Source organism: Syngnathus floridae, chromosome 6 (genome assembly GCF_059516105.1).
Source record: "Syngnathus floridae isolate MCC-2025c chromosome 6, RoL_Sflo_1.0, whole genome shotgun sequence".
In the NCBI taxonomy this organism is placed as follows: domain Eukaryota; kingdom Metazoa; phylum Chordata; class Actinopteri; order Syngnathiformes; family Syngnathidae; genus Syngnathus; species Syngnathus floridae.
The window spans coordinates 3,845,001-3,866,926 of NC_142418.1; the positions used below are offsets into that span (position 1 = coordinate 3,845,001).

Genomic DNA, 21,926 nt, shown 5'->3' on the forward strand with positions numbered 1-21,926 from the left:
TCTCCTCCGCGGTGCTTATAAAGTGCCGATCCGCTCGGCTTGGAGCTATTTCCGGCCTCCCGTTGGTGCCGGGTGGCGTGCGCGAGCTCGCCGGCCGCGATCTCCTCCGCGGTGCTTATAAACAGCCGCATGCGCACGGCCTCCCGGAATTTGAACACATTTCGTCAATAAATTTCGCATATTGAATTTTGAAGTTTAATATAATGCAACAATTGAGCTCGACTTATACAAAGGATATATCATAAAATCGTAAATTTCCGTCGAATTTTAGGGGGTCGACTTATACACCGAGTCGACCTGTACACCGGCAAATACGGTATGTATATATATGTGTATATATATATATATGTATATATATGTGTATATATATATATATGTATATATATGTATGGCATGCCGTTCAGGAAATTAATATTTGAATATATTGAATGAACCTTGAATATATTGAATGAACTTCGGAATATATTGAATGAACCTTGAATATATTGAATGAACTTCGGAATATATTGAATGAAACTTGAATATATTGAATGAACTTCGGAATATATTGAATGAACCTTGAATATATTGAATGAACCTTGAATATATTGAATGAACTTCGGAATATATTGAATGAACCTTGAATATATTGAATGAACTTCGGAATATATTGAATGAACCTTGAATATATTGAATGAATTTCGGAATATATTGAATGAATTTCGGAATATATTGAATGAACCTTGAATATATTGAATGAACATTGGAATATATTGAATGAACCTTGAATATATTGAATGAACATTGGAATATATTGAATGAACCTTGAATATATTGAATGAACTTCGGAATATATTGAATGAACCTTGAATATATTGAACGAACCTTGAATATATTGAATGAACTTCAGAATATATTGAATGAATTTCGGAATATATTGAATGAACTTCGGAATATATTGAATGAACTTCGGAATATATTGAATGAACCTTGAATATATTGAATGAACTTCGGAATATATTGAATGAACTTCGGAATATATTGAATGAACCTTGAATATATTGAATGAACTTCGGAATATATTGAATGAACTTCGGAATATATTGAATGAACTTCGGAATATATTGAATGAACTTCGGAATATATTGAATGAACCTTGAATATATTGAATGAACTTCGGAATATATTGAATGAACTTCGGAATATATTGAATGAACTTCGGAATATATTGAATGAAACTTCATTCATTCATTCAATATATTCAAGGCTCATTCAATATATTCCGAAATTCATTCAATATATTCCAAAATTCATTCAATATATTCCGAAGTTCATTCAATATATTCCAAAATTCATTCAATATATTCCGAAGTTCATTCAATATATTCCGAAATTCATTCAATATATTCCGAAGTTCATTCAATATATTCCGAAGTTCATTCAATATATTCCGAAGTTCATTCAATATATTCCGAAGTTCATTCAATATATTCCGAAGTTCATTCAATATATTCAAGGTTCATTCAATATATTCCAATGTTCATTCAATATATTCAAGGTTCATTCAATATATTCCGAAGTTCATTCAATATATTCCGAAATTCATTCAATATATTCAAGGTTCATTCAATATATACCGAAGTTCATTCAATATATTCAAGGTTCATTCAATATATTCCGAAGTTCATTCAATATATTCAAGGTTCATTCAATATATTCAAGGTTCATTCAATATATTCCGAAGTTCATTCAATATATTCAAGTTTCATTCAATATATTCCGAAGTTCATTCAATATATTCAAGTTTCATTCAATATATTCCGAAGTTCATTCAATATATTCAAGGTTCATTCAATATATTCCGAAGTTCATTCAATATATTCAAGGTTCATTCAAATATATATATATATATATATATATATATATATATATATACAGATGGCTCCTTGAGGTGGTGCATTTGTCACCTGGATGCCCGGTGCCGAGCTTCAGGGCTCTTCAGGATTTCCGGTCAAGTTGCTCTTGCTTTTAGCCACAGATGTGTGTTCGCGTGCCTGTGTGTTTCCACATGTTTCCTGGCATTGTTACGCTTGGTACAGCTGGTGATGGGGTGGGCTGGAGTTTTTTTTTTTAACTAATGTGCAGCACTTTGAGCTACACATTTTGTATAAAAAGTGATTTATAAAGATTGATTGATTGATTGAGTGCACAGTCTGCGAAGGTGATGGACCTCACCTGTTGTAGACATGTAGTACCCAGTTGAGCACAGCAAAAATCTCCCCACTCTCCAGGTCCCAACTGCTAACCTACGCCACAAAAATTTGTCATAGTAAATATGTATAATAAGTTTGGAGGATTTTTTTTTGGGTTATAGCTAGAGTAACGGGGAAATAATTGCTGTTGTTTTGGTGCATTAACCCAACGATGGAAATTCTCACCTGTGTCAAGTGAGCATGTAAACAGTGGTGGATCGCCTTGAGGTAGGCTCTAGTTAGCCGGTAGTGTGGTGGGACGCAGGGCTCCAGCAAGTGGCGTACTGTGGCCAGATCGGACATTACAGCATCCTGCAGAGTAGAGAGACGCCCTGCCAAACCTGGACCCTGTGTGTGAAGGTAAGACACACCACGGAACCGAGCAGTCACCACTTCCTCCAGAACCTAAAAAGGAAATCCAAAGATTAAGTAATTTAAAATTAGAGACACTGGTAATGTTAGAATCATGTTAGAAGAGGCACCTGGAAGAAACGTGCTCTCCAGCAGCGAGGTCGTCCAGGGGATAGGGGCCTGGCATTGCCCTCAGCTCGTTCCTCCAGCAGAACTCTGTCAATAGCCTCTTCTCGCTCTATAATCCTCACAGTCGATACAAACGATGTGGGGTTTTGGTGAACTACAGCAAAGGTATTTCTCACAACTGCCCAAAGCTCCTTTCCTGCAGTGACGGGAATTAAAGTTTGTAAGGGTGAAAGAAAATGGTCTATATTGGCAATACATCCGACACATTAAACAACCAATAGGCATCAAGAACTACAAATAGAATATTTTACTTTACAGTGATTTTCACACATTTGTTTACAAGCACGTGGACAGACATTTTAAGTGAGTGGGTGGTCACTGCTCAAGCCCAAAAGATCCAGTTAGTTAATAGAGGGGGCTAGGATGTTGCGCCAAAACACACAGTAATCGCCTCGTAATCCCTTGAGGACACAATAAAGGGAAAATATTAACAGAAAAAAAATCTCGGATTTCCAGTCTTGAACACACAAACCTTGACTCTTGTTCAAAGTTGTACATGGAAAGTAGTTCCTTGTTGACTGGGGCACTATGGCAATTCCTTTTTCATATTTAACTGAATGAATTTTGTTTATCTTGAACTCAATTTTATGTAATCAAAAAGAACATTTCAAATATCTGCAACTTTACTACCGTATTTTTCGGACTATTTTTTTCACAAATTTTCAAAATTAAAATAAAAAAAGTTAAACAGCGATAAATGAACTGCGATGTAGCAAGGGATTGCTGTAGTTTGAACTGCAAGGGACGTCAGCGGCGCAGCGGTTGTTTACATAAAGGACAAAGGATTCGATCACGGGATGACGAAGATGACAAAGGGCCCCGCGTACTACCGGCATCATTAGCGGCTTTGTTTGTAAGTGACCCGGAGGACAAAGAGTTTGTAGGATTTAATGATTTGGAGTGACACAGAAGGTTTGAAAAACTATTATGGCTTTTACGCACGCCCGGTCCTACTCTACGGCGCTCTCTTTCACCTCCGTGGATGGAAGTCGGGGGCTGGCGCTCGGCCGGGTGGCTGTCCAGAGACGGTGGATGGGGCTCGGACATGGCTTTTACGCACGCCCGGTCCTATTCTATGGAGCTCTCTTCCACCTCCGTGGCTGGAACTGCCACCTCCGGGGAGTGAACTATTTGTTATAGTTATGATATATTTTATTTTGTGTAGCAACTTGTATATGTTTTTGTCGTTACAGTTCAGTAGTTGTTGGCTCGTTGAACTCTTATTTTGTTAAATAAAGAGCCGTTTACCAAACCCACGTCTTTCCTTGTACTTTGTTAACGCTACAATATAGTTATATACTAGATCTGTGGAATAATGATGAGGCTGAAGTCAGGGTGCACGCGCGGCGTTGTTGACAAAGGACGAGGAATTTGATTTAATGATTTGGAGTGACACATGGTTTGATATTATTGCTTATATAATAGTTATTTGATATATAATTTATGTATCGTTATGAGTCTGTGGAATATTTTGAAGTGCAAGCGTTTAGCCTGTTGTTGCTCGTTCATGTCTGTTCTTAGTGTTGGATTTTGTCGAATAAATTTCCCCCAAATGCGACTTGTACTCCGGAGCAACTTATATATGTTTTTTTGCATATATTGTGCATTTTATGGCTAATGCGACCTATATTCTGGAGCGACCTTTAGTCTGAAAAATACGGCAAACTAAACTGCAATCACATTTGTAAATGAATGGCTTCTGGTTTTTGAAACGTAAATAATCCAATCTACTGTGACAAAACAACAAAACTGCAATAACTGCATTAACTACCAAAGTGAAGTCTAACTAGTCTTGAAACAAATCTGAATAAGAAAAAACATTGCAATAAAATAATGCAAACTGCTACCGCTATTGTTGGGGAGCCTGAGGACTGTATAGGGGATTGGCTTGGATGGTTATGCTCTTTTCACCCAGAACACAGGAGGGAAGACGTGGTTCAGTTTTGATTGCTTTACTGAATTATTGGGAAAAAAAATAAAATAAATAACCATAAATGAAATACTCTCGGCAACACACCAAACATAAGTCATCGATCGAGACAACAAAATACATTTGCTGGCGATCGTTAGTCGCCGTGCCGCTGTGTAACGGCTACTCGTATGATGCGAGGCAAACTTAAAGGAGCGCGCCAGGCCTGTCAATCAAACGGCGCGCACACGAAGCAAACCGCGATCGGACAAACGGCACAACAGTGGACAGTAGTAACAATAAAATGTATATACTCACTTCGCGTCAAAGGCGCGCACGATCACAGCAACATAGTCGATACCAGCAACCTTTAATTTACCACTGCGCAAAAGTGAAAATCAGTATAATGTCTAGACCCCGAATATAAGACGACCCCCACTTTTTCAGTCTTATTTCAATGCAAAAAACATCGTCTTATATTCGGGCCAAAACGGTAGTGAAAAATAAGGCCATTAAAAAATATTAAAAAGTAGATGCCATCTGACATTTTCAAACCGTGATCCTCCTTTATGACTTTTTCTCATTGGTATTAAGTGCTGGCCTATTCCCTAGAAATCACGTAATTTCATTTATTATATAAATTATATGTTCGTGTAGGACCTGGGACGCATGTTGTAGTGTGCAGTGTTAATGCAATGCTGTGGCTGCCAATAACCGTTAAAAAAAAGGTCTATGATGTCTAACAGTGAGTGTCCGCGGTGAAAACATCAACAAAATAATTTGCGCCTACATAATATTCCCTGGTAATGGCGGCAAAACGAAGTCAAGGGGAAATATACGTTTTTCGATATCTGGTTGGAGGACGTTATATTCAAAGACTCACAGTGACCAAACACTACTCATACACCTCCAATGAGGGCATAGGAGAGCGCTTCCTCGATAACAATATGTTTAAGGAGTCAGAAATAGCAAAAAGCTTTGCGTGCTGCAAGGATGAGAACTGCTACGTAATCAAGTTTGGTTTAACGCCATACTTCAAGAAGAAGCTAGTTGCGTGTGTCAACAAAGTCGTCCTCATGTTTGATGAACGTCTCAATAAGTGTTCAAAGAAAAATCAGATGGACATACAGATTTGGTTTTTAGGGAATGGCTGTGTGACTTCAAAATATTTTGGTTCCGAATTCTGAAGACATGCGAGGTAAGATGATCTGTCACAACACATCAAAGTAAGTGTATTTTCATGTATTTTAGAGTGAACCAAGAATAAATAATAAATACAATAGATAAAATAAAAACAATACATGCTAAAATCATACTGTAATGTATGGAGATTCTATGGTCCCTGAAGTGAAGACTGTTAACACTGAGTGTTAAGGCACAGTTTTCAGACGAGATTAGACATAGCGGGATTGGAGACATAGGAAGAAGTTGTGTGTGGGATGTATAAAAGATGTGTTCTTGAGAACCTACATTTTGATTTCTTTTGATGTTGACAAAACATTACATAGTGTCAGAAGTGATGCGACCAGAAGAACGCAATTACGATCTTGAGGTTTAGTCAATTTCACTAGCCCTGGAGAATGGCAGGAGTAGAAATTGAAATTTTTGCGCTTTTGGATGGCAATAAAACAAATTTTTAAAAAAATCGCAATCTTTGCATATTCACTCGACAAAAACAAAGCAACAAAAAACAAAATAAAGAAACAACCTGTGGCTTCTGCTTATGTCAAGTATGTTTGTTGTTGTTGGCTCACCCAGAGACTCCCCCAGTTTCCTAACACCTGAGAAGTATTTGGACACTAGCTCCTGGTCATCAGTGCTGAGCTCACTTCCTTGCATCCCAGCAGCCCCATTGAGTTGCCAGAGGATGTCATCCTGCCATTGTTCCAGATTCATCAGGTAGGCGTGGGCTTCCAGGAGCCTTCTTGACTCCACCAGACGCTCTGTTTCGAAAACCATGCTTCCAACTGGACAGACCCGATCAGAGAAAACATGCAAAGAGGGGGTATATCAAACAAACATGACTTGAGAGAGTCACACGTTATGATGAAATACATTGCTTCTGGGTTGTGTTTGATAGGTACTCCCGGAGGATCCAACTAGAACAAGTTAATAGAATGGCTATTTATTTAAATGTTTATTTAATGTATGACTAATTTGGGAAATAAAGCACTGTGTCACAAGAGCTCCTGAGGAAGTTCGAGAGAGAGAGAGAGAGAGAGAGAGAGAGAGAGAGAGAGAGAGAGGGGGAGAGAGGGGGAGAGGGAGAGGGAGAGAATGCACCTTCCTTTGATGTCTATTGTTATGCTAATTGTTATGCTAATGTGATCGAATGTGTATGGCGCCAGTCGAGACAGCCGAGGCGGCGCCATCTTGGCTGACGCCATCTTGGCTGGGGCATTGTTATGCCAATGTAAATGCTAATGTGTATGGCGCCAGCTGAGGCGGCGCCACCTTGGCTGGCTGGCGCCACCTTGGCTGGCTGGCGCCACCTTGGCTGGCTGGCGCCACCTTGGCTGGCTGGCGCCACCTTGGCTGGCTGGCGCCACCTTGGCTGGCTGGCGCCACCTTGGCTGGCTGGCCCCACCTTGGCTGGCTGGCCCCACCTTGGCTGGCTGGCCCCACCTTGGCTGGCTGGCCCCACTGGCTGGCTGGGGCCACCTTGGCTGACTGGATGGGGCCATCTTGGGTGGGGACATGTAAGGACATGTATTTTAGCTTTTTTAACTTTACTAATTTGACATTCAATAGTTTGTGGAGACCGTTCAATAGTTTGCGGGGTCGTAGTCGTCTCCATGAGTCAAGTCGTTAAAGAGCCAGCATTTACTGACTCCAAGCAGCCTGTGTGTGAATTTGCGGCTGAAGACATCTGAAAGAGAGAGGCCAGGTGTTGGTGCATCTAATTTGACATTGACTCCTGGGTGCAACTTGTAGCAAGGTCGTCTACAAGAATCAAGCCGTTGAAGAACCTGTATTTACTGGCTCCGAGTCGTCTATGTGTAAATTTGTTGATGAAGACAAACCTCATGATGAAGACAAACCCGCCAAGTTTGAAGTTAGTCTGGGACAGACGACCATCGATCATTTGAGAGGACAAGCCAGCGCATGAGCTCTGATCAGCTGAGTTGGAGTGCGCTGAATGTTGTTTCGAGATGGTTAAAGGTAGGTAATGTTATTATTTTATCAGTATAATAATAATAATAATTATTATTATTCGTGAGTCGTCACCTTATCGTGGTGGAGGGGTTTGCGTGCCCATATGATCCTAGGAGCCATGTTGTCTGGGGCTTCATGCCCCTGGTAGGGTCACCCATGGCAAAAGGGTCCTAGGTGAGGGGCCAGACAAAGCACGGCTCAGAAGACCCCTTATGATGATAAAAGTATATGGACCTAGTTTTCCCTCGCCCGGACGCGGGTCCCTGGGGCCCCCCTCTGGAGCCAGGCCTGGAGGTGGGGCTCGAAGGTGAGCGCCTGGTGGCCTTCGCCCATGGGGCCCGGCCAGGCACAGCCCGAAAAGAAAACATGGGTCCCCCTTCCCATGGGCTCACCACCTGTTGGAGGGGTCGGGTGCAAAGCGAGCTGGGCAGCGGCGAAAGGCGGGGACCTTGGTGGTCCGATCCCCGGCTGCAGAAGCTGGCTCTTGGGACATGGAATGTCACCTCTCTGGCTGGAAAGGAGCCCAAGCTGGTGTGCGAGACAGAAAAGTTCAGACTAGATATAGTCGGACTTGCCTCCACACACAGTTTGGGTTCCGGTACAAGCCCTCTCGAGAGGGGCTGGACTCTCTTCCACTCTGGAGTTGCCCACGGTGAGAGGCGTCGAGCCGGTGTGGGTATACTTATTGGCCCCCAGCTGGGCGCCTGCACGTTGGGGTTCACCCCGGTTAACGAGAAGGTAGCCTACCTCCGCCTTTGGCTGGGGGGACGGGTCCTGACTGTTGTTTGTGTCTATGAACCAAACAGCAGCTCAGCGTACCCACCCTTCTTGGAGTCCCTGGACGAAGTGCTGGAGAGCGCTCATTCTGGGGATTCCATCGTTCAACTGGGTGACTTCAATGCTCACATGGGCAATGACAGTGAGACCTGGAAGGGTGTGATTGGGAGGAACGGCCGCCCCGATCTGAACATGATCTGAATAGATCGACTTTGTAGTCGTGTCATCGGATTTGCGGCCGCATGTTTTGGACAGTCGGGTGAAGAGAGGGGTGGAGCTGTCAACTGATCACCACCTGGTGGTGGGTTGGCTCAGATGGTGGGGGAAGATGCCGGTCCGACCTGCCAGACCCAAACGCTCTGTGACGGCTTCGAGGAAATTCTGGTCCACCATCCGGCGTCTCAGGAGGGGGAAGCAGTGCAACGTCAACACTGTTTACAGTGGAGATAGCGTGCTGCTGACCTCGACTCGGGACGTTGTGAGTCGGTGGGGAGAATCAGAGTCACTGAGGTAGTTAAAAAACTCCTCGGTGGCAAGGCCCCGGGGGTGGATGAGATCCGCCCGGAGTTCTTAAAGGCTCTGGATTTTGTGGGGCTGTCATGGCTGACACGCCTCTACAACATTGCGTGGACATCGGGGACGGTGCCTCTGGACTGGCAGACTGGGGTTCCCCTCTTTAAGAAGGGGGACTGGAGTGTGTTTTCCAATTACAGTGGAATCACACTTCTCAGCCTCCCTGGTAAGGTCTATTCAGGGGTGCTGGAGAGGAGGGTCCGTCGGGAGGTCGAACCTCGGATTCAGGAGGAGCAGTGTGGCTTTCGTCCTGGCCGTGGAACAATGGACCAGCTCTAAACCCTCGGCAGGATCCTCGAGGGTACATGGGAGTTCGCCCAACCAGTCCACGTGTTTTGTGGACTTGTAGAAGGCGTTTGACCGTGTCCCTCGGGAGGTTCTGTGGAGGGTGCTTCGGGGTTACGGAGTGCCGAGCCAACTGATAAGGGCGGTTCGGTCCCTGTATCGCCGATGCCAGAGTTTGGTCCGCATTTCCGGCAGTAAGATTCGTTCCCAGTGAGGGTTGGACTCCGCCAAGGCTGCCCTTTGTCGCCGATTCTGTTCATAATTTTTATGGACAGAATTTCTAGGCACAGCCAAGGCATTGAGGGTGTCCGGTTTGGGGACCTCAGCATCGCGTCTCTGCTTTTTGCAGACGACATGGTGCTGTTGGCTTCTCCAAGCCGTGATCTCCAGCTTTCACTGGAGCGGTTCGCAGCCGAGTGTGAAGCGGTCGGGATGAGGGTCAGCACCTCCAAATCCGAGTCCATGGTCCTCGGTCGGAAAAGGGTGGAATGCCCTCTCCGGATCAGGGACGAGATCCTGCCCCAAGTAAAGCAGTTCAAGTATCTTGGGGTCTTGTTCACGAGTGAGGGCAGGTTGGAGCGCGAGATCGACAGGCGGATTGGTGCAGCATCGGCAGTAATGCGGACTCTGTACCGGTCTGTCGTGGAGAAGAGAGAGCTGAGCCAAAAGGCAAAGCTCTCAATTTACCAGTCGATCTATGCTCCTACCCTCACCTATGGTCACGAGCTATGGGTTGTGACCGAAAGAACGAGATCTAGGATACATGCGGCCAAAATGAGTTTCCTCCGCAGGGTTTCCGGGCTCTCCCTTCGAGATAAGGTGAGAAGCTCGGTCATCCGGGAGAGACTCGGAGTAGAGCCGCTGCTCCTCCACGTTGAGGAGCCAGATGAGGTGGCTCGGGCATCTCAGCAGGATGCCTGCTGGACGCCTCCCTGGAGAGGTGTTCCAGGCATGTCCCGCCGGTAGGAGACCCCGGGAACGACACAGGACGCACTGGAGAGACAATGTCTCTCAGCTGGCCTGGGAACGCCTTGGGATCCCCCGGGATGAGCTGGATGAAGTGGCTGGGCGGAGGGAAGTCTGGTAGTCCCTCCTAAAGCTGCTGCCCCCGCGGCCTGACCCCGGTTAAGCGGAAGAAGATGGATGGATAATAATAATAATAATAATAATAATAATACATTAGGTTTATGATAATTCACTAGGGTTATTTGTAAAACATTATGTAATGTTTATGTATTGTCCTGCAGATATCATCGTTTTTGCCGATGTTCATAATCCTCGTAAGTACTTGATTTACGAGTTTATTTACATTAATATATTATTCTTATTTTCTAAAGTTTATAATACGTTTTTTTTTCTTTCACAAAAAGCACCCTTCAACGATGACTTCAGCGGAGTTTATCTGACACAATCAGACTACGGTGAGTTAGACGTTCATCTATGATAGTTAATATAAATGCTACTGGTTTGTGATTTATTTTATGTATGTAACAGATCTCATAGCCGCAGCCAAAGAGGACATTAGAAAAAACGGACTGCCGACAGAAGCTGATTCCGAAACAGCACAGACGCTAGGAGGCGTCTCTCGACGACGTTTTAAAATACCAGAGCCGGTGGAGCCAGCTGCATCAGAGCCGGTGGAGCCAATCGCATCAGAGTCACGTTCTCTCATTGAGGCCAATCAACTCACGCCCCACGCAGACCGGCAGGAAGTTGTCACGAACATAGAGGTGGAGCCAGAAGCATTCACGGACGCAGAATGCTTTATGTGCATACGAAGGGGTGAACCACCCTCATGAGTCGGCGAACAAAGTTAGAGGTATTCCCTTCAAATTTTTTTCTCTTTCTATGTTATCATTCGACTAACTATTTTTGGTTTTTACTGATTTTAAACATCTACTTCCAGTTAAGCGTCGTTACTCGGGCCGAGGGATTCAAATAGGAAGGAGGAGGAGGTGGGCAGCCATCTACAACACGAGCCATCCAACCACTAGGGGGCCTGAGCCGGCACGCGAGGGTCATCACCATAATAATAGGAGACGTCCAGTAAAGTTCAGTGGAAATTGCATCTACAAAAGTAGACTACAAGAATGTTTGGCTGAATCAACATAGGTCGCTGTTTTTACTATTCCGTATTGTTTCAGTTGTGTTTTGAAAAAAGAAATATAATGGATCGTTGTAACCTCTCGTCAGCGGAGTCAGATTTCCTAACAAGCATTGACGAAATAGATTTGCAACCATGTTGTGAAACTGCTACAAACCAAAGAAGTGATACACCTGAGCTAGAGCCAGATTTGTTGAGCATTAACAACGATATTGATTTGCCATCAACTGATGCGTCTAGGGATCAAATATCAGAATTAACATCAGATCTGCTCACGGTTCTCAACAATGTGAACGCTACTGTGTCGGGGGGAGAGAACTCCCTCAGCCCTGATATGCTTACCCATTTACAAGCTGTCATAGATGATCTGAACAATCAAAGTCTGAATGAAGGTAGACAAAGTCCTCCACCGATCCCGTCACAATTGGTAGACATGATAGAGGAATTAAACAACCAAGCTAGTGATAACAGCGGCCGTATCAGTCCTGATATTCCTGTTCAGCTGCTAGCCATGATCAAAAATCTAAATACGCAGCTTTTGGTTGACCAGTTGACCGTTAAGCCTGTTGAACCCATGCCATCTGTTACCTATGCCGACACACCAACATTCCAGCACATTCGCCAACAGCCTAACAACTGCTGTGTAATAATTGATCATGAAATAGATGTTATTGATGACACCGCACCAACATTTCAACACATGCCTCACCAGCCTAACAATGGCTCTGTAATAACTGATGACATTGCACCAGCGTCTCAGCACATTCCTCAGCAGCCTAACAACGGCTCTGTAATAATTGATCACGAAATAGATGTTATTGATGACAGCGCACCAGCGTTTCAGCACACATCGTCAGGTATGCGTGTGAACAATGTTGTTAATTCGCGACCTCTGAGAAGTGTTCAGCAGGGTGGTCCTGTTGTAGTTAACAGAACTCACTTCTAGAATGTCGAGGTAAGGAGCCAATTATGTATTTCTTTTTTAAAACCACAACAGAAACAACACGAAATAGTAAAAACAGCGACCTATGTTGATTCAGCCAAATTTGTCAGGATGTGTATAACCCTAAAACAGTCTTGTAGTCGACTTTTGTAGATGCAATTACGACTGCACTTTACTGGACGTCTCCTATTCTTATGGTGATGACCCTCGCGTGCCGGCTCAGGCCCCCTGGTGGTTGGATGGCTCGTGTTGTAGATCGCTGCCCACCTCCTTTTTCCTATTTGAATCCCTCGGCCCGTGTAACGACGTTTAACTGGAAGTAGATATTTAAAATCAGTAAAACCGTTATAATACCAAAAATAGTTAGTCGAATGATAACATAGAAAGAGAAAAAAATTAGAAAAAAATACTTCTAACCTTTTTCGCCGACTCGTGAGGGTGGTTCACGCCTTCGTATGCAGATAAAGCATCCGCCAATTCTGTGTCCGTGAATGCTTCTGGCTCCACCTCTATGTTTGTGACAACTTCCTGCCGGTCTGCGTGGGGCGTGAGTTGATTGGCCTCAAAGGTAGAATGTGACTCTCATGCGATTGGCTCCACCAGATCTGATGCGGCTGGCTCCACCGGCTCTGGTATTTTAAAACGTCGTCGAGAAACGCCTGCTAGCGTCTGTGCTTCGGAATCAGCTTCTGTCGGCAGTCCGTTTTTTCTAATGTCCTCTTTGGCTGCGGCTATGAGATCTGTTACATACATAAAATAAATCACAAACTAGTAGCATTTATATTTGCTATCGTAGATGAACGTCTGACTCACCGAAGTCTGATTGCGTCAGATAAACTCCGCTGAAGTCATCGTTGAAGGGTGCTTTTTGTGAAAGAAAAAAAACGTATTATAAACTTTAGAAAATAAATAATATATTATATTATTATATATTATATAGTAATATATTAATGTAAATAACAAACTCGTAAATCAAGTACTTATGAGGATTGTGAACATCGGCAAAAACGATAATATCTGCAGGACAATACATAAACATTACATCATGTTTACGTCTTTACGTCATGATGGCCCTCTGCTACGTTGTCTTATTTTGTGTGTGTTCTATGTCCTCTGCTGTCCATCCTGGATCACTTTTATCAGAGAAGACCTGTTAAACATCGGACAGTCTTCTCCTGGTATTTTCTCTCCACTTCTCTCTGATCCGGACTGTTTGACGGAGATTTTAGCCGGAGCGGCGGTGCTATTCAAGCTAGCACGCCAAAGATGACGTGGCAAACGTGCCGGACCCCTCGTAAAGCTGAGGCAGAGAGGGTTCCGTTCTGCCCTACCATCAATTCATCTGGCGAATGTCCGCTCCCTGGCGAACAAGATGGACGAACGGCTGCTTCTCACTTCAAGGAGCACTAACTTCGGCAGATCCGCCGCGGTGTGCTTTGTTGAAACGTGGCTTGACGGAAGCACCCCCCACCACGCCATGGAGCTAGCTGAGTTTCGGCTAATGCGTGCAGACCGCAGCACGGAGCTCACCGGAAAATCAAAGGGAAGTGGTCTATGTTTCTATATTAATGATCGTTGGTGTACGTGTTGAGTCTTGCAGCCCTTTCCTAGAAACACTTTTCATAAACTGCCAGCCGTTCTATTCACCACAGGAGTTCTCCTCGATCGTCATGGCGGCTGTTTACATTCCACCACACGCACGTGCGAGTGAACCCATGCAGATGCTGGCTGACCAGGTGACAGACATGGAGAAACTTCTACCAAATTCACTAATCATTGTTCTGGGTGATTTTAACAGAGCGAACCTTGCACACGAACTCCCCAAATACAGACAGCACATAACGTGTCCCACCAGAGGGGCACAGACACTGGACCACTGCTAAACCGTAATAAAGGATGCATACTGTTATATCCTTAGTATTTTCCAGGTTCTTATGTAGCAAGAATTGTTCGAACAACGACGTGATGGATTACTGCTTTATTCCTTCAACACAGTCAGTTCACAGGGTGTACATCGCAACACTGAACGCCCCCCAAAGCTCCCCCTCCCACTTCCGGAGTTTTCCTACTACGGAACATGAGTTAGCCCAAAATACACAACATCTCCTCCCCCCTTACAATGAACGTGCTATATGCACGAACAAAATAGTATTACGCACCTAGAACTAGACATCCCCAAGATCTATCAATAACTACCATTAAACAATTATCATATGTGGTCCAGCCTAATTATGACAATAATGTTCCCATGAAAACTAACTTTGGGTGAGAGGGGATAACCTCAATCTACACCCATGGGAATATTCTGCACCCCCATAACTCGGGTCATTCACTAACCTATAAGTCCAAGCGTGCAGGAGCTCGCCGCTCTCTGATAGGATATCTCCTATCTGGGGGCACAGGATCAGCTCTATGGTCGACCAATGGCGAACTTGTTGCAGGAGCTTCATCAAAGGGAGATGTCTCAGTCTCTGTTTCGGGCACATCCTCAGCTGGGACTGTTGGCGCTAGTGTGGTTGAGTCCTGGACTAGGGAGGGTATGTGAACCGGTGTTTTGACATAGGCGGGGCCATCAGGAAAATCTTTGAGGGACAGCTCCGCTGGCCCTAACAGAGTCTGTAGGAGTTGATCAACATGTCTCCTCCATACACTATCAGATGTTTGGACAGTATAAGATACTGGTCCCGTTTGCGCAATAACAGTGGCAGGAATCCACTTTGGTTCGCTACGGTAGTTCCTTGCCAGCACAGATTCTCCGGGCTTGAAAACTCTTCCTTTGTCCTTCTGTCCTCTGCACCTAACCTGTTTTTCCTGTTGACATTGGACAATATCCTTCACTGCTGAGGGCTTCAAGAGGTCAAACGTGGTGCGCAGGTTTCTCTTTAGCATCAGGCTAGCAGGAGATGTCTTGGTGGTTGCATGTGGACTGTTCCGATAGGTTAGTAGGAAGTGGTGCTGTCTCTGATGTAGTGTTCCTTCCCCTTGTGATGTTTTCAAGGCATGTTTCATGGTTTGAACAAACCTCTCAGCAAGCCCATTTGTTGCGGGGTGGTAGGGGGCTGACTTAATGTGTTGAACACCGTTAGCTTGTAGGAACACTGCCATTTCCTGTGAGACAAATTGGGGTCCATTGTCAGAGACTAGCTGAGCAGGAGATCCAAACCGACTAAACAGTTCCCCTAACTTTTCGATTGTCTTCTCTGCAGTGGTTGATCTCATGATAGCCACCTCTGGCCATTTACTGTGTGCATCCACAGCAACAAGGAACATCCTGTCCTCCACTGGTCCCGCAAAATCAATGTGCACCCGGTGCCATGGTCCTTGTGGGAATTCCCAGGGGTGAAGAGGCGCTAGTAGAGGATTGTTCCTGACTTGGTGGCATGATGGACAGCTTTTGGCCAACTCTTCAATCTGTTGATCCATGTTCGGCTACCAAAAATAGCTTCTCGCTATTTCTTTCATTCGTACTATTCCGCTGTGTCCCGAATGCAGTTCCTGCAGCACTTTTGTGCGAAGTGACCGTGGAATGACCACCCTCCTACCCCAGGGTAAACACCCAGACTGGACAGACAGTTGCAATCTCCTCCCGAGGAAAGGCTTCAGATTCGCATTATCGCCAGCAGATCGACCCTTGACGACAACGTCCATGACCGCCGATAACTCCGGGTAATTCCGAGGTTCCCTTTTTACCTGCACATCTGAGACAGGTGCCCTCTCCACCTCCCTGAAGTAGAAGAGGTCCACCGTGTCCGACTCCGGCTTTGTGACAGGCAAAGGCAATCTGGACAAGCCATCCGCATTGCAGTGGAAGTCTGATTTGCGATATCTGATGTCATACGCATGCGCCGACAACAACAAAGCCCACCTCTGCAGTTGGGATGCAGCAAGAGACGGTATCCCAGTGTGCGGACCGAGGATGGTTGTGAGGGGCCGATGGTCCGTCAGGAGCGTATACTTCCTCCCATACAAGTATTGATGGAATTTCCTAACTCCAAAAACAATGCTCAGTGCCTCTCGTTCCAGTTGAGCATAGTTAGACTCTGCATTGTTCAATGTCCTTGATGCAAAAGCGATTGGCTTTTCATCACCACCCGGCAGGACATGAGAGAGAATCGCCCCTACTCCGTAAGGAGAGGCGTCACAGGCGAGCTGCAGTGGAAGTGATGGGTTAAAGTGTGTTAGGACCTTGGACGTAGTCAGCACTCCTTTAGCCTTTTCAAAAGCCTCCTGACAGCTGGCTGTCCACTTCCACGTTTTGTCTCGGCGTAGCAGTTCGTGCAGCGGTTGCAGCAGTGATGACAGATTGGGTATGAAGCGTCCGTAGTAGTTCAACAGACCTAAGAAGGATCGTAGCTGGCTGATGTTTTGGGGTGGGGGCGGGTCCACGACAGCTGCCACTTTTGATGGTGCAGTGTGCAGCCCTTCTGCATCGATCACATGCCCCAGATATTCCACAGATGGTTTGAAGAAGTCACATTTGTCCTTACGGACTCTCAAGCCGTAGTCCTTCAGCTTTTGAAGGGTAGCATCCAAGTTGCGCAGGTGCTCGTCATCGGTAGATCCAGTGCACAGGATATCGTTAAGATAGCACTGTACACCAGGCAACCCACTAAGGATCTGATCCATTGCTCGCTGAAAAAGTGCCGGGGCTGACGTGATGCCGAACGGCAGTCTGCAGTATCTGAAGAGACCCTCGTGTGTGTTAATGGTCAACATTTCACATGACTCTTTTTCTACATGCATTTGTAGGTAAGCCTGACTGAGATCTACCTTACTGAATTTTTGTCCCCCACTCTGTCCAGCAAACAAGTAATCAATTAGGGGAAGTGGATATTGCTCTGCTGCTAACACAGGGTTACGTGTTACCTTGAAGTCTCCACAGGTCCGAATTCCCCCATCTTTTTTTGGTACTGGAACGATGGGCGTGGCCCACTCACTGATGGTCACTGGCTCCAAAACCCCATTCTTGACCAGGGCGTCCAAGTCCGCTTCCACCTTGGATCGGATGGCGTATGGTACTGGTCTAGCTTTCATAAACACAGGCTTGCTAACAGGTTTGACATGTAACTTAATGGTTATATCTTTCATGCTGCCTAATTCATCACGGAAAACCTCTTTGTGTTTCTCGAGTATTTCTTGTAGCGGAGTGGAACTGTGTGACAGCTTCCTTATCGCTTGCCAGTCCAGCCGGATTCCCTGTAGCCATGTACGCCCCATTATAGCAGGATGATTTCCCTTGGTCACATAAAGGGGAAGCTTTTTGGTTTGCCCTTGGTACTGAACAGTCACATCTGTCATCCCTTCCATGTGCACTTGATGTCCCGTATATGCCTTAAAAACTGTGTCTGATGGACGTAGTGGGAGGTGCCTCATGTGTTCCCTATAGATCTTGTGTGACACTAGTGATGCCTTTGACCCTGTGTCTATCTGCATTTTCACCACATGTCCCTCCAACTTGGGTTCAGCCCAGTAGCCATCTGAGCTCACACCTACATTCATCACTCGTATCGTATTTACAGGCACTTCTTCCTCCGAAGAATCACTATTTCTTTCATTATCATGGCAAATGGTGCGAACATGCCTTTTTTGTTTATATTTCACATTGTCACTTTTGTTCCCAGCCCTTGAGCTTTTGTCCGCGCCCTGTTTACTTCGGCACGCCCGCTCTATGTGCCCTTTTTTTCCACAGTTACGACAGTCCATCTCTTTGCACCAGCACGTCGATGCAAGATGTCCAGATTTGCCACAGCGAAAACATGGCGCGGCTCGGTGGCGCACTGGTTAGCACGTCCGCCTCACAGTTAGGAGGGTACGGGTTTGATTCCACCTCCGGCCCTCCCTGTGTGGAGTTTGCATGTTCTCCCCGGGCCCGCGTGGGTTTTCTCCGGGCACTCCGGTTTCCTCCCACATTCCAAAAACATGCTTGGTAGGCCGATTGAAGACTCCAAATTGTCCCTAGGTGTGAGTGTGAGTGCGATTGGTTGTCTGTCTCTGTGTGCCCTGCAATTGGCTGGCAACCAGTTCAGGGTGTCCCCCGCCTACTGCCCGATGACGGCTGGGATAGGCTCCGGCACGCCCGCGACCCCCGTGGGGACTAAGCGGTTCGGAAAATGGATGGATGGATGGATGGATGGATGAAAACATGGCCCTTGCGCGTTTGGTTTATCATTGTTGATTGTTGGTGCACTCTTTCTGTAGCACTTAGCTGCTGGGCCTCCCGTTTTGCCATTTCCATTGTTACACTGATGTTAATGGCCTTTTCCAAAGGCAAGTTACTTTCTGTGAGTAATCTCTTCTGTGCTGCTTCGTTTCTAAGTCCACATACCAGCCTGTCTCTCAAAGTGTCATTTAACACATCCTGGAACTCACAGTGTTCAGCCAGCTTGCGTAGGGCTGCTACAAACTGGGTGACCGACTCGCCCTCCTCTTGGCTGCGTCTGTGAAATCGGAATCTTTCTGCGATTACCAGGGGTTTCGGTGAAAGATGGTTTGCCAGTACATCCACTATTTCTTGGTATGTTTTACTGCCCGGCTTTTCTGGTTGAAGTAGGTCACGTAGCAAGTTAAACGTTTTCGGCCCCATTACACTCAAAAACGTGGGTACTAGCTTCTCCTCTATATTATTAGCCATGGCGAAGTAATCAAAACGCTCAGTATATGAGCTCCATTGTTCAATACTTTTGTCAAAGGGACCAATTGAGCCAATTATTCCCGCCATTACAAGTTCCTGTTTGTATGGCACTGCTTTCCCTTCACAGACGTCTCCCCTCAGCAGGCCACTCTTTTTTACACTTCACCACACTACTCACGACGTTGCCAATAGTCCACCAATCCACTCCACCCCTCTAGTTGAAGCCGGACAACACGCGTCAGTCCAGACATCCTCGTCGCCAGTTTTGTTATATCCTTACTATTTTCCAGGTTCTTATGTAGCAAGAATTGTTCGGACAACGACATGATGGATTACTGCTTTATTCCTTCAATACAGTCAGTTCACAGGGTGTACAACACAACACTGAACGCCCCCCAAAGCTCCCCCTCCCACTTCCGGAGTTTTCCTACTACGGAACATGAGTTAGCCCAAAATACACAACACATACCACTCTGTGGCTCGTGCAGCTTTAGGACTCTCGGACCACTGTCTAGTTCATCTGATCCCTGCCTACTGGCAGAAATTAAAAACTTCTAAGCCTGTGGTGAGGACTGTGAGGAAGTGGACAGTGGAGTCAAAGCAGGACCTCCAAGCCTGCTTTGACTGCACCGATTGGGGAGTTTTTGAAGCTGCAACTTCAGACCTATATAAACTCACTGACACTGTCACATCATACATCAGTTTTTGTGAGGATCTGTGTGCGCAGACTAAGACCTTCTGCACGTACAACAACGACAAACCGTGGTTTACACCGAACCTCAGGAGGTTGCGCAAAGTCAAGGAGGAGGCCTACAGGAGTAGCAACCGGGACCTGTTCAAGCAGACCAGAAACACACTGAACCGAGAGGTCAGGAAAGCCAAGTGGTGTTACAGGGAGAGCGTGGAGAGACACCTCTCTGCCAATCCTGATCCCTCAACAGTGTGGAAAGGCCTGAAGAGCATCACGGGCTTCAAGAGACCAACCCTCCTGTGGGGAACCCAAGGCTTCCAAACCAGCTAAACAGGTTTTACTGCAGGTTTGATCGGTCCTGCCACACAACAGGACCTCCTGCAGCAAAATCAACATACTCACCTCCCCCCACAACCGCTCTGTCCACACCTCCATCACCGTTGTCACCTACTCTCTCTCTTGCAGAGGCCGCACCCGCACTCCAGATCCGCGAGGAGGAAGTGCGCCAGATGTTCCGGAGACAAAAGATCAGGAAGGCACCGGGCCCAGACAGCGTGTCCCCTTCCTGCTTGAAAGTCTGTGCTGAATAACTGGCACCCACTTTTGCATGGATCTTCAAACCGTTCCCTGGAGCTGTGTGAGGTGCCCTCGTGCTTCAAGAGCTCCACCATCGTGACGATGGCCAAGAAGCCCGCCATCACAGGTTTGAATGACTATAGACCTGTCGCCCTGACATCTGTGGTAATGAAATCTTTTGAGAGGTCAGTGTTGAACCACCTGAAGGACATCACAGGCTCCCTGCTTGAACCCCTCCAATTTGCCTACCGGGCAAACGGGTGGGTGCAGTCAACATGGGACTACACTACATCCTGCACCACCTGGACACCCCAGGAACGTACGCCAGGATCCTGTTTGTGGACTTAAGCTCCTGACATCCTTCAACAGAAGCTCATCCAGCTCGCCGTGCCTGCCTCCACCTGTCAGTGGATCACCAGCTTCCTGACCAACAGGAGACAGCGTGTGAGGCTGGGGACAATCACATCCGACACCCGGACCACCAATACTGGCGCCCCTCAGGGGTGCGTCCTCTCCCCACTGCTCTTCTCTCTCTACACTAACGATTGCTCCTCAGGAGACTCTCCTGTGAAGCTCCTGAAGTATGCAGACGGCACCACTCTCATCAGACTGATCCGGGACGGTGACGAGACTGCGTACAGACAGGAGGTGGAGCGGCTGGTCCACCGGTGCAGCCAAAACCACCTGGAGCTGAGCCCGCTCAAGACCGTGGAGTTGACAGTGGACTTCAGGCGAGACCCTTCACCACTTTCACCCCTCACTAGCCACAGTAATACTATTTTCTCCACTGACATCTTCAAGTTCCTGGGAGCTACAATCTCTCGGGACCTGAAATGGACCGGCCACATAGACTCTGTCCGGAAGAAGACCCAGCAGAGGTTGTACTTTCTGAGACAGCTCAGGAAGTTCAACCTGCCGCGGGAGCTGCTGAAGACCTGCTATACTGCCATAATCCAGTCTATCCTCTGCACCTCCATCACTGTCTGGTTTGGATCGGCCTCCAAACAAGACAAGCACAGATTGCAACGGACAATCAGGACTGCAGAAAAGATAATTGGAATCAACCTTCCGTCTATCCAGGACTTTACCTGCCCAGGACCAGGAAAAGTACAAGTAACATCTCTCCAGACCCTTCTCACCCAGGTTGCAGTCTGTTCGAACTACTCCCCTCCGGACAGACCGCTTCTTCCCCCAGGCTGTCGCTCTGATGAACTCACACCACTCTTAGAGTCTCAGAGTCATTACTGTGCAATAAGATCGTACTCTCCACGTCTTTTTTGAATTTTCTGTATTATGTGTACTATGTGTCCACTCTGCATCCATTGCAGCCTGGTCATCTAAGAAGAGGGATCCTCCCATCTGTGGTCTCTTCTCAAGGTTTCTCATTTCCCCTAGTTGGAGTTTTGAGTTTTTCCTTGCCCTCCTGGGAGTTTAAGTTCAGGGGATTTTTGAGAATATTTGTTAATTTTCGCACGTCCTGAGTGTTGTTTGTCACCTAAATGTTGAACAG

General features: G+C 46.2%; 1 protein-coding gene across 11 annotated transcripts in view; it reads right to left on the bottom strand.

The window, feature by feature from the left end:
- exoc3l1 (exocyst complex component 3-like 1) overlaps positions 1–21,926 on the bottom strand; it is a 129,377-nt gene that overhangs the window by 76,512 nt on the left and 30,939 nt on the right. For 9 of the 11 annotated variants that reach the window (XM_088377778.1, XM_088377769.1, XM_088377771.1 and 6 more), the window contains 4 exons: positions 6,435–6,647; positions 2,714–2,907; positions 2,418–2,636; positions 2,215–2,285 (listed from right to left, as the gene is read on the bottom strand). In XM_088377778.1, the coding sequence (XP_088233904.1) occupies positions 2,215–2,285; positions 2,418–2,636; positions 2,714–2,907; positions 6,435–6,647 (697 nt within the window). Of the gene's footprint in view, positions 1–2,214; positions 2,286–2,417; positions 2,637–2,713; positions 2,908–6,434; positions 6,648–7,267; positions 7,365–7,442; positions 10,889–21,926 lie in introns of those variants that run through there. The other 2 variants (XM_088377777.1, XM_088377773.1) reach the window with 2 other exon arrangements.